We start from the raw sequence: 13,813 nt of genomic DNA, 5'->3' as shown, positions 1-13,813 counted from the left end.
AAGACTCACAGCAGCTCCTTTCAGGTTTTTATTTTCTTCACTTAAAGATACATTGCTCAGCTCACTCGATGATTTGCTAGTCGGTTTAGCGTACTCATCCTGAGGATTAGCAATGTGGACGTTTCGCAAAGCACTGAAGGTAGCGCTTCTAGAAAATCCTTCTTTTATCACATTATAAGTACCTTTTACGAACATATTCAATGAACCACCAACCAGCTCTATCTTTAAAGGAACTTCTCTACACTGAAAAGAAAAGGCCACAACGAGAAACAGGCAAAGGATGAAATAAGAGGGCTCACACGTAAAGGCAAATATACAGTAAAAGAAGGAAACCATCCACACACACAGACAAGACAGCAAAAGCAGTAATCATGAGAGGAGGAGAGTACGCAGGCAGGATATTTGAAATGCACTGGAAAGGAGAGATCAGCAACTTAAAACAATCATGCACGTAAGTGTAGACTGCTGTATCAGAGTCTCATGGTCACAACAAACCAAAAGTCTGTTATCATAGACATACACACAGAAGAAAAAGGAATTCAAGTGCAGCACTAAAGTCATCAAATCATAAGGGAACAAAAGAGGAAAGGAAGAAAAAAAGACCTACCGCCACCCACCCCTCCAAAAAAAAAAACACACAATGGATACACTCACAGGAGTTATACAGTTTCTCTTGTAAAGACATGTGACATATACAGTTTAGGATACGGTTTGATATACATTTGGGAACAGGAAGGGGCAGCAGGTAGGCCAGGTGGCAAAGAGGGGAGCCCCAGGGCTGTGGGAGACTGGGGAGGTTGGACACAGATTCCACCAGCAGCCACCTGTCCGGCCTCCCATCCAGAGGGGCTGCTCTACCCTTTGGGGGTGGTGGAGGAGGCCCCGTGCATCATCTCAGGCCACTGATATCCTCATTTCGGTTCCGCATGTGCTTCCTGGAAGGTCCCTCAAACTGGTTCTTATTCATGGTCCAAAGAAAGAGGGTCCAATAGGGTCTTATTCATGGTCCAAAGACATGATTGGCCGACGACCCCAAACTGGGGCATCTCCCAGGTGACCGCAGCATGGCACTCCTGCCCTGGGGAGGAGCGCAGGCCTGGGTGGGGTGGAGGAGGGGGAGGGTCCTATTAGGTCAAATGCTTTGGAACTTGAGATTTTTGTACTTTGGGCCCAGGACCTACTAAGGACCCCTCCTTGGCGGGTGTGTTAGGGAGAGGCCAGAATGTTGCCAAGCTTCCTAGTCCTCTGCCTGGTTTTCCCCATGGCACTTCCCCATGGCTCTGCGAAGCGCAGTGCACTGGGTACTCTGGGCTCAGAGCCTCCTTACCTGGGGAGAGAGGAGGGAGGGAGGGAGATGAAGGGCACGTGCAGACACCACTCTTTCTGCAGGTGCATCTGCAGACACATCCCCCACCCACACATCTTAGGTCTCCTGGAAGGAGCAGGAAGCCCCCATGCCATCCTCCAGGGGGTCCTAGGGACGGTGTGGACTCAGCGGCCTGTCTGGGGTGGGGCATCTGCGTTCTGGGACTGGGACTGCATTTGCTGGTGGGGTCCTCTGGGGGAGGGGTTCTGTCTCTCTGGGACCTCAAACGCTCCCCACTCTCTCACTAGTCTTGATGGGTACAAGGCAATGGGGCAGAGTGTCTATGCCGGGTCTGAGATGACCCCACACAAGATGCCCTCCCCAGCCCACAGACAAGGCACAGTGGCCCATACCTGCCGGAGCCTGGAGAGTGGGGAACCACGCCTCTGGCGCCAGGCCAGCATGCAGATCAGCGCGAGGGCGAGGATGACGACCAGGGCGAGGATGGGGAAGACCACCTGTGTCTGGCTCTTGTCCTGGGATTCAGTCTGGAGACTGCGCAGCTTCCTCTCCGGGCCTGTGGGGAGGGGTCGGGCCCTCCCTCCTTTGTTCATCTGTGCAGGAGCCCCGACCTCCTTGGGGGCACCCTCGAGGGGGACATCGCCTGTGGTTGGGAAGCCCATGGGTGGGAGTGTGGCAGGGGGATGGGTGCATGGGATGGGCAGGGCTCCAGGCACAGAGGGTGAGGGTGCCTACAGAGGGAAGACCCGAGGGGGCTTTCTGGGGGTTCCCCTCCTGTAGCCCAGGATGAAGATAGGAACACCTACCTGCAGAAGGTGTGAGGAGCAGGTCTTGCGGGTCTGCCAAAGAGACAAAGGGCAGGTTGGCCCTGGCCAGGGCCTACCCTGACACAGCCCCTCCGCCCCAGGTATCAGATGAGCCCTGGATACAGGAGTTCATGAAGGCCTCACTGGGTTCCCTACACAGGGCCCGGCTAGGCTGAGGGGTGCCTTCTCAGCCCCTCCCACTGTCCCTGGTCTGGGGCAAAGCTGGACCCCTGCTTCCTATCTGCAGCGCTCAGGGTGCCTCTGGCTGTGTATGGACAGGTGAAGGGTGGTGGGGAGGAATCGATGGTGACTTGTGGAGTTTGCAGCAAAGCAAGGAGTGGGGGTGAGGGATAGGCCATGTTTAGGGAGAGAAGGCGCCAGCTCCCTGAGCAGATTGGGACAGTGAGCAGGCACACATGCCGGGGCTGCTCTGAGAAGCTCAGAGAGGGCACAGCCACAGCATGGGTGGGGCAGGGTGGAAGTCCTCTTCAGGCCTCATTTCCGTGGCTCTGGTCACCTCAGGTGGGCGGAAATCACTCCTCCCGAGTTGCTCTGCACTCCTGCCTACCAAAAAGAAAAGCTCTTGGGGATCAACCCACCCCCCACCGCCACCCCGCCCTGCTCACCTGAGATGTTCAGGGTAGTGATTCTGATGTGTCTCTGGCGCCCCTTCAGACTCCACTTGTACTGCCCTGCCTGGGTGTCCAGGGCTTCTTCAATTACTAGGTACGCCTCTCCCTCCCGAATCGAGAGCTGCCATCCATCCTGGCAGTAGTTTCCTGGGGCTTTTACATTGAAGATGAGCTTCGATGCCGTGGGGTTCGCTTTCAGGGAGATGTTGATGTGGGAGAAGGCGTTGGAGATGCTGCAGCTCATCGTGGCTGGCTGGCCCCTCAACACAGAAACCACACCGCTGGTGCAGTTGGGGTTGTCCCAGGCTGTGTGGGGGAAAGTCACGCGTGTGGGTCATGGCTGGACATCAGGACATCCACTGACTGCCCTTCCTGAGTTCACTGGCATGACCTGGAGCCTGGGCCCCTCCTGTCCTGATCTAGCTCTCTCCCCCCACACCCAACTTGCCCCTGCTGGGGTCACCCTGGCAGAGTTGGGACCATGAGACTTACTTCCACTCTGAGCACTCCTGAAGGCGGGCAAGAACAAGAGGACCCAGAAGATCCTGGGAGTGAGGAGAGTGGATACTGAGGTCAGCATGGCCAGCAGGACGTAGAGGAGTTTTAAGGGGTCCCTCGTCCTCCTTATTGGTTTCTGGGACACTCCCTGGAGGAAGGAAAGCTGATGAGTCAGAGTTCCCTTAGGCTACTTCAGAAGCCAGTGAGAGGGGCTGCACCCTGGCCAGGGTGGGTAAGGGTCCCCAAGTTCCTCCCTGACCACTGTGTCTTGACCGTTCTTTCTACCTTAAAATGTGTGCATTGGGACCACAGTAAGATAGATGAAAAACACAGATGAGACAGGAAACGGGTCCCTGGGAGACAAATCCAATTATATTGCTGGGGTTATCTTGAATTTTATATAAAACACGCAAAACACCCTGAACCATGTGTCCTGTAGAGACGGGCTGTGACACACAGAATCTTGTGTGGCCACTTGCACCTGACACCAGCCTGAGACTACCTTGGATGCTCCCAGCCCATCTTCGGCTCTTGCATTCTGAGGATTGGCATTTGGGACACTTGGTCCACTCTCCAGATTGGCTTTTATCAACAAAAGCATCTTCCTGTGGAGCTCGTGAGTTACAGTCCGGAAAGCTGAACTTTCACTTCCTCTGAAACAAATGCTCATCTCAGGCTTTGGCATCCAGTAAAACTGACATTTGGGCATCCCAGATGGCACAGTGGTAAAGAATCTGCCTGCCACTGCAGGAGACACAAGAGAGGAGGGTTCAGTCCCTGGGTCAGGGAGATCCTCTGGAGCCGGAAATGGCAACCAACTCCAGGAGTCTTTCCTGGGACATTCCATGGACAGACTCAGACATGACTGAGCGACTAATACTTTCACTTTTCATAATGACATGTAGCTACCGATAGGTACTACACAGAGGATGAGATGGTTAGATAGTATCAACAACTCAAGGAACATGAATTTGAGCAAACTCAGGAGATAGCGGAGGACACAGGAGCCTGGTGGGTTACAATCCATGGAGTTACAAAGAATGGGATGTGACTCAGCAACTGAACGACAACAAAAAGTAGCTTCTGTAGGGAACTAGGTTTAAAGAAGGTTGAGAAGTGCTTGCAAACGAGACTCTCAACCAGGGCTGAACATTCTTGCAAACGAGATGTTCTGCCCAGTGTAGGGAACTAGGTTTAAGGAAGATTGAGAAGTGCTTGCTAACGAGACTGTCAACCAGGGCTGAGCATTCTTGCAAACGAGATGTTCAGCTAAAAATCCTGTTTGTTCCCATGGGAAAAGAACATTGCTTGCACACAAGGATGTTTCTCTGATTCCTCAAAAGGAACAGACCTTGGGACAAAATGGATTCTAAGTTGATAAAGAAGTTCCCCAAAACAAAGTCTTAGCTGCAGTAAATAAGCCAAGGTAAAGGTTATCTCGCGCTGCGCATGTGCACTGTATAGTCTCTAAATCATAGTGCTTGGCAGCTTGCCCTGTAGGGGGTTGTGCAAAAGATATAAAATAAAGCAGCTGTAAAAAACAAGTGTTAAAATATAAAGATTTAAACCACTCTGCAGTGTTGGTGTTTCATTCCGTCGCCGGCAAGCTTCACTGCCCGAAAAATCCTCTGTGTTCCATCCATTCATCCATCCTTCCCCCCAACTCCTGACAACCATTGATCTTTTTACTGTGTCCTGAGTTTTGCCTTTTCCAGAATGCCATGGAGTTGGTACCCTTTGGTTTTGAATTCCGTGTCTCTGATTTCTTTTTTCCGTTTTGCGCGGAAGTGGGCAGAAGGGCCAGGAGCAAAGGGAAGTGTGGATGGAATCGCTTCCAGGAACTGGGGGCCATTGGTGACCAGCTCCAGTCCTGACTCCAGGAGACTCTGGGTAAACAAGGAGAATAAAGTGGCAAGGGACAGTCTTAGCCCCCAGATCCCTGTGACTGGTGCTGCTGTCTCCCGATTCCCTTGATTTTCTGAACTTGCTTCTATTCTATTTACCATCAGGACAGCCTTCTTTTCTCACATAAGTACAGCATTTGTAGTTGAGGAAGAAAGAAGTCACTGGAGAGACGCGTGTTCTGTGCACACACATGGATGTGATTTTACATACATGAATCAGCTTAGAGCCCACTCCTGTCTCTCTCTTCTCGCCCTCTGTACTGTATGTACTGGGGTGAATGTTGTTGTTCTTTAGTCGCTAAACCATGTCTGATTCTCTGCAACCCCATGTACTGCAGCCCACCAGGCTCTTCTGTCCATGGGATTTGCCTTACAAAAATATTGGAGTGGGTTGCCATTGCCTTCTCTAGGGGATCTTCCTGACTCAGGGATCAAACTCGCCTCTCCTGCATTGGCAGGCACTTTCTTTCCCACTGATCCATCAGGGAAGGGTGAAAGGTGGCCCCAAAATACACGTCCACCCAGATCTGTGAAGGTGACCTTCCTTGGGAAAAGAGCCTTTGCAGCCATAAATAAAGAGGAGGTCGTGTTAGAGCAGCGTGGGCCCCTGTGTAAGGTGCCTGGTTTCTTGTAAGAAGAGAGAAATTTGTCAGAAACAGACAAGGGAGAGGCCCAGAGCTGACAGAGGCACAGACTGGAGGGATGTGGCCACAAGTGAGGGGCCGCCAGAGCCACCAGAAGCTGGAAGAGACAAGGAAGGTATTTCCCTGCAGCCCTGCTGACGCCTTGATGTGGACTTCCGGCCTCCAACCTGGAGGAGGGCAAACTTGCTTCTTCTGATCCCTTGTTTGGGGTCCTTGGTCACGGCTGCCCCAGGACACTCACACTGGCCCCCTCCTTCCCCAGACCTCAGCTTTCCCCTCACTGGAAATATCAGGCACAAACCACAGACACTGGAGGGAGCATTCTGGGTCATGTTCTGTCCACTTCTCTGTCTGGGTCTCACTGTGTAGTGAGTGTGCTGCTGGTGAGGTCTGCCTCCCTGGATCCTGAAGCCTGACTTCAGTGGCTGCAAGGATTCCCTTTGTCTTAGCTTGTGAGCAGCCCAGTCCCCTTGGCTTCTAGCTCCGCCTCTTCCTGGTGACACCTGCTGCCGTGGAGGGCTGACCAGCTCCTCCTGTTTCTGGCCCTTCGGATTTCCACATGGTCACTGCCTTTGCAAAGCCTTTGCTCCTCCTCCTGGGAGTGTCTGTCTTCTCCTTACAGCTTTCTAAGACTTTCACCCCTTAAAGAAACAAACTGCCTTCCAGGGTGAGTAGCTTTCCATCATCAATCCTCCCCAGATGATCTTTGGAATAAAGACCCCATGTGTTCATGTCGTCCTGTCTGTCTTTCCTTCAAAGCTTCAGGGTTTTGTTTTAAAGTAGTCTTCGTTTGTTTGTGTAGAGTATCCTTTTTAAAAGGCTTCCCAGATGGTGGAATATCCATCACGGTCAAATTTTGTCTATTTTTACGCTCAGATCTTGAATATTCCTCAAGGTGTGTTTGCAAGTGGCATGTCACAGGTCTCATTTTGCTTCCTTTCCAGGAGGACCAGTGGTGCCTGAGGCACTGATGAGTGAGCACCCTGGCCAAGGCACCGGTACCACGTGGGGCTCTCCAGGCCCTGCCAGCCGCGGGGCACAAGCCACTATGCTGTCCATCATGCGTTTTCACCCCGGGAAGGCAGGCCCTCTCTATGGCTGTTTATCTTTCCTTGGACATTCGTTTTTCACAAGAACATTAACTCGGTTTTAATCTTTTTTTTTTTTTTTTCAGAACCTAGAATCTGGTGATTAAGTGAAGAAATCAGCTGCCCTGATCCTGCCGCAACCTACTCAGCATAATACAAGAGAGGCTGAGATTTCACAGGTGGACACAATCCAGTCGCTGCCTTTCAGCAATTACCAGGATGGGGCATAAATAGCTCATCACTATTATTTGCTGCTGAGAATCTCATGTGATGGAAGGTTCTAGAAAGAGGTGTTGCAACTTCCTGTGCTGGGGCTTTTCCTGGCACCTCAGATAAGATCTGCTCAATTCTTTTCCTGAGTATTTTTTACAAAATAACTTTTCTTAAATTGGAAAGTTCTCATACACAGAATGGTGCCCAGCGACCCATAGGGCCCAAAGGCATCCTTGCTGGTGGTCGACAGTGACTCCTGGCCCCCTAGCCAGAGCCCTCGGGGCTGCCTGGAAGGAGACCCTTGCCCAGGGATGTCCTACCCTGAGCCTGCCTGAGCAAGCAAGAGATTGATCTTGTGTGCTCATCTCTGGCCACTGACGCATCCTAGAGGAAGCCTCGGGCAGGACCCGCAGTGTTTCCAGTCTCCTCAAGGTCTCCCCTCGGACTCCAGCCACTCTGCTGCTTCCACTGACCTCGGAACAGCCTTTGTACCCCTGTTCCCCATCGAACGTGGGCCTGGGTGTCCCAACGACAGGGAGGCAGGCCAAGTCTCCCCAGGCTGAAAATACGTTCCCAGGGAGGCCTGCCCACTGGCCCCAAGGCTGGAGCAGGCAGGTGTCCTCAGGGTCACATGGAGGGCTCACCCCCCAGGGAACCAAAGGAAGAATGCCACCTCAGCCTGTGCTCTGAGAGCAGTGATGCCTCACTGGGTGAGAGGGAGAGCCTCCTGCCAGTGACCTGGCATCATCACCGAATGCCCAGTGCAACCAGGAGACTTGGTGGGAAGGGCAGGTGTGCTCTCTCTGGGAGGGAGACAGCCAGGGGTCTATAGTATCCAGAAGGAAACTCACCCCCTCAGAACCTTTCCTCATCACCTTTTCCTGGCTTTCATCGTTTCATTGTCCAGCTTTCATCCTTTCCATAAATTTAGGAGTCGTGTTGCAAGTTCCTAGGACACTTTCTGGGATGTTGAGTGAAAAGTGAAAATGAAAGTCACTCAGTCCTGTTCGACTGTTTGTGACCCCATGGACTGTAGTCTGCCAGGGTCCTCTGTCCATGGGATTTTTCAGGCAAGAATATTGGATTAAGTTGCCCTTCCCTTCTTCAGGGGATTTTCTCGACCCAGAGATCGAACCTGAGTCTCGTGCCTCGGAGGCAGATTCTCTGAGCCACCAGGACGTTGATTGAAAATAGGTGAATGAGTGGGTTCATTGACAATCCTGAACCACACAGGGTCTCACTCCATGGGGAGCCAGGACAAGCTAGCCTGTTGAAGCCAACCCCTCTTCAGAAGCTACCAGAATCCTACTCCCACTCCCTGGGAGAACACCCTGTCACGTGCACAGAGGCACACACAGCATACGCACACACACAGACATACACACACAGCACATAAACACATACACACAGACACACACACACAGACACACACAGACACACACACACACAGTGCTGAGGGGAGGGCCCCTAGGGCCCCCACATGCCCTGCCTACAATAGGTGCTCAATCCCTGCAGACCTGCTCAGAATTCCCTGCAGGGCTGATGCCACATGAAGGGTGCAGTCAGTGCCCTCCAATGAGCTCTGGGCAAGTGCCCAGCAGAGCTGAATGAGTCAAAGTTCAACCTTGCTCTGCACCTGGACCAGGTGACATGGAGAGGGGGTGATACAGCAAAACAGTGTTTTTGTAACACTCGCTGATCTACCCAACTGGACTCTGGGAGGGAGCGTGTGTGTTGACAAGTAAAAGGAAAGCGAAATAGCAGCAGGTTAAAGTCCAGAAGCCAGGTGGGAGGGCAGCTGGTGTCTTCCAGCAGCGAGGGCATGGCCCCTTGAGAAAGGTGTATGAGGTCCCTTGAGCCTACGTCAGGCCCACCAAACCACCCTCTGCTCTCAATCTCTCATATTTTGTCTAAACCACCCCAGAGGGCCTATCTCGCCAGCCTCCCCACCCTGCCAGCCTCCCCACCTTAACCTCTGTGCTTTTCACAACACTACATATCCCTATGTCCTAAAAATTAGTTCTTCCCTGGTAGCTCAGCTGGTAAAGAATTCGCCTGCAATGCAGGAGACCCCCGTTTGATTCCTGGGTTGGGAAGATCCCCTGGAGAAGGGATGGGCTCCCCGTATTCTTGGGCTCCTCTGGTGGCTCAGACGGTAAAGAATCTGCGTGCAGTGCGGGAGACCTGGGTTTGATCCCTGGGTCTGGAAGATCCCCTGGAGGAGGGCATGGCAACCCACTTCAGTATTCTTGCCTGGAGAATCCCATGGATGCAAGAGCCTGGTGGGTTACAGTCCATGGGGTAGCAAAGAGTCAGGCACGACGGAGGGACTAACACTTTCACTTTTCACATACCCCTATGTCCTAAAAATTGTTTTATATTGACTCAATTTTTAAACAGTAGTATCTATTTTAGCTTCACCTTAAATGCCCATTTGTAGTCACTAGATGTGCTATTTATAGGAATGTTCTCACAGATACTGAAATGACCAGAAGACTATGAAAGCAGGAGGTGTCACAGACTCTCTACCACCACCTGAGTCCTCCTGGGGGAGTGTGGCCTGTGCACAGGGGACCTGGGCCATCTTCTGTCATGTTGTCCAAGGCTGCTGAAGCTGTGGGCTCCCAGACGGGCCCTGGTGGGGACTCCCTGCCGCTCTTCCCGCTGCCCCCTACCTCCAGTCTTCCCCGAGCCTTCCCCAGGCCATGGCGGGGCTCTGCCCTCACACACACGAGCCTCTTAGTCCAACTTCATGCACTCCCTGAAGTTCTCCTCACCCGGAAAGGCTCTGGAGGTTTCCACAATCTGGACAAGGATGCCAGGGTCCCTTCCCACCAGGCTGTGCCCCCAAACTCCAACCACCGTGGGCCTGACTCCTAATCTTCAGACAATACAGCCTAGGAGCTGGAAGAACTCCAGGTTGCGGCTGATCCTCAAAACCATAGACCAGTCTCAACTAAACCAAATCTGTACAATGGAGACACAGACTTTTCCACCTTATAGAGTGCAGAAGGGCTGTCTGCAAAGAGCTGGACTGGGGATGGAGGAGCTGGGCTGGGATGGAGGGGCCATTCTGAGGACGGACGAGCTGGGTTGGGGATGGGAGGAGCTCCCCGTATCCTCAGGCACCTTTGCCGCCCTTATCAGTCTGGGGTTCCACTGTTGTCTTAGTTTTAAATATAGGTATACTTTTTGTAATATTTGCCACATATTTACATTTCAAAGTGATTCATTATCTGAAATTCAGATGGGTTTTTAAGTTTGGCATTTCCATTCCTCTGCCTGAGTCTCTCCTCTTGTCTCTTATGCTGCAAAGGACAGGAAAATTGGACAGAGAGAGAGGCCAGGGCACAACAGGGGAAGACACCGGTGAGAAGGCAGAGGGTCCGGGGTGGTATAGGAAGCCTGCATGTATGGGGCAAGACCTGGAGGGGGCCTGAGGCTTCTGGAGTTGGGAAAAGCGAGGCAACAATTCATCCTTCTCTCAGATCACCGTCACAGCTGCTGGTCTCTACATATATTAAGCTGGGGCACACAGCTGGGATTTGTGCTGTCACTGGGGACCTGATCGCATTTGGGAGTCAGTGGAACACATTGGAAAGTGCATGCCGTTGCCAGCACTTTGTCCTGACACAGGACCTTTGGGAAACTGAGGCAGTAGGTATGTGGCTCGAGGCTTATCAGCTGACCAAGGGCAAGGGGTTCTCGGTCAGCAGGGATCTCCATTCCTGCAGCAGCTAGGAGAAGCTGGACCAGGTTTCCCACGCAAAGGCTCAGTGGTAACTTGTATGTACCTAGATATCTACATGGGAAGGTGAGCACCTTGCTGTCCAGGCAGGCCTTTCACCAAGAGTGTGGAGGGAGGTGACCAACCACCTTCAGAATAGAGCTGAAAGGGAGCCCCAACCCTGGCTCAGAGGGAAGAGATGCCCCAGTCCGGGGAGCCTTTGCTGTGTTCTGTCCCTGCTGCTATGGCCAGGAAGGATCCCTCATGGGCAGTAATAAGTTCCTGCAGTTCTGGGGGTTGAGTCTGTAAACCCTTGTGGGCTCACAGCCTCAGTACAGGCCAGCCCATCAGCTGGGCTACTTCTCACTCTCTTTCACAAGGCGCTTCCTCTGAGAATCCTCCCCTTCCTTGCAACAGCTGGTTGCACCTCCCAGGGGCCGGGGGAGGTGAGGGGGGCCTGTACCTCCCCACCACCTTCACTATTTAGACCCAGGGGATGAGAGCCTCCCAGGGGCTCTGGTTCCTCAGGCACTGCGGGTGGAAAGTGGCTTTCAAATAGCAGATCATTCACCAGTAGTGGGTGGTGAATTGAATTTAGATTGCTGCTGCAGCTTAACCAAAAATGAAAGGAGAGCGTAGCAAGAGGCGGTGGAGTGTCCCTCTCCCTCGACCTTAGGGGAAGTCTCGGAGGTTTCACTCTGTTTTAATGAGTGTTTGTGAGTGCTGAGTGTGCATGTGTGATCCTTGTGAGTGCACACAATTGTATATGTGCATGATAGTGAGCGTGTGGGCAAGTACGAGAGCCGCAGTGTTGGTTTGGATGTGAAAGTGTTTCGCCCCAGGTGTGGTCCCGGGCAGCAGGGGCTCTGTTTGGATGGGTGGACGTCTAGGAGCTCGAGATGCCAACTCTCTGCCCTTCCACAGAGGGCCAGAGCCAAGCCTGGGGCCGCCCTGCAGAGACGCAGTTCCCCATCAGGACTGCGAAGTCTTTGTCATTTTCTCTCCCTCAGGGGAGGGCGCACAGCGCAGAGCTCAGCGCCCCATCTCCATCAACCCAGCCCCAACGTGAGTGCACTGCACTCTGACACCAGGAGCCCCGGCCACCGCCCCTCCAGCTCTCACCTGCGCCCCGGCGCCCCGGCTCCTCCACTCCCTCGGCTCCCGCGCTCTGCCTGCCCAGCCGGTCCACAGCTTCAGCCTGTCTGTGCGCTGGTTTGCGAGGCTGGACTAAACCCAAACCGAAGGATGATTCCAGGGCGGAGCCAAGCAAGGAAGAGGCGGGAAGAAAGATTCAGAATCCATGCACGTGAAGTCTGACACCCAGGTCCAACATTCAGGAAGGAAACTTCAAGTTATGGGAAGTCACTCAAGTTTCAGGAACTGCCCTGAGTTCAGGGGAAAAGGATGAGTTTCTTGATAGTGAATTCCTTATTATATTTTTATTAGCCGCGGGGCATTAGATGATTATTCTAAAGAAAACGGCAGGTGGTAGTTTTCCAGGAGAGCCAGTTCCTGGAGTTCTCCACTTTCAAGCTCCGTCTGGACAGATCCTCCTTTGGGGAGCTGGCTGTGTTCACCCCGCTGCGTGGATCTGGGGACCTGCCAGTCCCCTGCTGTGTACATCACCCCCCACACAGACACTGGGCAGAGTCTGCCCACTGAGACTCCTCAGAGACTGATTCCAAGTTTCAGAATTGCAAACTGGGTCCATCCAGATAGAAGTCTTGCTGGGGACACAGGCAGGGATATGGAGCGAGAGTGAATAGGAGCAAATGGTAAAGAGTTTGAACTATAAATTGTCCTTCACTAGCCCTTGAGCAGAAGGAGCCCCTCTTCCTGGCTCCCTCCCCACGGAAGGTCTTAGCAGGCTGGGTGTGGAGACACTCTGTGGCCAAAACAGGCATCCCCGGGGCATCCCCGAGTGCCCTCATTCCCAGAGGGTGGAGTCCAATAGGTGCTGACCTCAGAGAAGTGCTGGAAGCCAGGAGTTTCCTTGCAGGGGTGTGAACGTTTGTCATGTACAAGCAGTTTAGGTGCTTATAAAAATCACTCAGACAGAAGTCTCTTTTTGAGACTCTGAAAGTGGGGAATAAGGGGAATGTGTGAGAGCCAGAAGGGTGGGGAAGGACAGAGGTGTTTGAATCATTCTTTGTTCGACTCCAGGCTCCTTTTTTTCTTCAAATTGCTGGAGGCAAGCGGCTGCTCTTGACTTGAACCCGGAGTCCTTGGTCCACATCCAGCCTCACTAGCTTCCGGGCTCTCATCAGCAGCGCCCAGATTTCCTGCAGACCAGGAGGAGGGCTGCTGTCCTCACTCCTGCTGCCTAGCCTCCTGAGTGCAGCCTCCCAGCTCCGTCTTCCTTGTGGCAGAGGGGCAGGTGTGCAGCCTCAGCTGAGGGCATCATGTGTGCTGGGAGCTCACACCTGGGGCAGCAGAGTCAGGAGCCAAGGGTGACCTGAGACAAAGGGTCCCGTGCAGGGGTGGGCCTGGCTCTGCCCCCTCACCTCTAGGAGAGAGGCTTGGAGAGAGAGACCTTGCAGGGATGGTGTGGCAGGGGTTGGGGGCAGGAGAAAGAGTTTGTTTCTGTTCAGTGTAAGACATCCCTCATCAGACCTGTACTTCGAATAAAGCCCCTGGAAGGCAGGAGTGGGGTGTGGGCAGTGAGTCTGAAGGTCCTTCCATGAGGGTGCAGAAGCCTCGAAGGTGTATGGAGAAGGGAGACCCCAAAGTTATCGGTGGTTTGGAGGTGGGGTAAGGAAGCCCAGAGGCCCACAGTGCCAAGTGAGTGCCGTGTGGACTGTCCCCTTCCACCAGAACTCAAAGTGACCTGCTTCAGGGTGTAGAGCAGAGTAAGGGGCAAAGAGGTGTCTCTGGCCACCAGGGGAGGGGCTGTGGACTCAGGCTGGGCAGGTACTCGTCAGGTGGGCAGAGAGTTGCTGGTGTGGGTGATGCCCGGCTTTCATGTAAGGAAAGG

The 13,813-nt window shown here is 53.2% G+C and overlaps 1 protein-coding gene across 3 annotated transcripts; it reads right to left on the bottom strand.

Annotated features, from left to right (window-relative positions):
* Positions 1-645: 645 nt before the first annotated feature.
* LOC101110855 (secreted and transmembrane protein 1-like) lies at positions 646-12,043 on the bottom strand. Of its 3 annotated transcripts, none has more exons than XM_015098894.3 (6): positions 11,962-12,043; positions 3,258-3,411; positions 2,760-3,071; positions 2,134-2,166; positions 1,720-1,970; positions 646-1,096 (listed from the first exon to the last, which is right to left on the bottom strand). In XM_015098894.3, the coding sequence occupies exons 2-6, from the start codon at positions 3,343-3,345 to the stop codon at positions 1,001-1,003; spliced, it is 780 nt and encodes a 259-aa protein (XP_014954380.1). In that variant the 5' UTR covers positions 3,346-3,411; positions 11,962-12,043; the 3' UTR covers positions 646-1,000. The 3 variants fall into 3 exon arrangements, with proteins under 3 accessions (XP_014954380.1, XP_042112160.1, XP_014954381.1); XM_042256226.1 differs by having other exon boundaries at positions 646-1,327; positions 1,720-1,883; XM_015098895.3 differs by having other exon boundaries at positions 1,720-1,883.
* Positions 12,044-13,813: the final 1,770 nt, after the last annotated feature.

The sequence above is a fragment of the Ovis aries genome, chromosome 11 (assembly GCF_016772045.2).
Source record: "Ovis aries strain OAR_USU_Benz2616 breed Rambouillet chromosome 11, ARS-UI_Ramb_v3.0, whole genome shotgun sequence".
Classification (NCBI taxonomy): Eukaryota; Metazoa; Chordata; class Mammalia; order Artiodactyla; family Bovidae; genus Ovis; species Ovis aries.
Note: the sequence above shows the minus strand (reverse complement) of the source record. Positions and strands in the feature narration are given on the sequence as shown.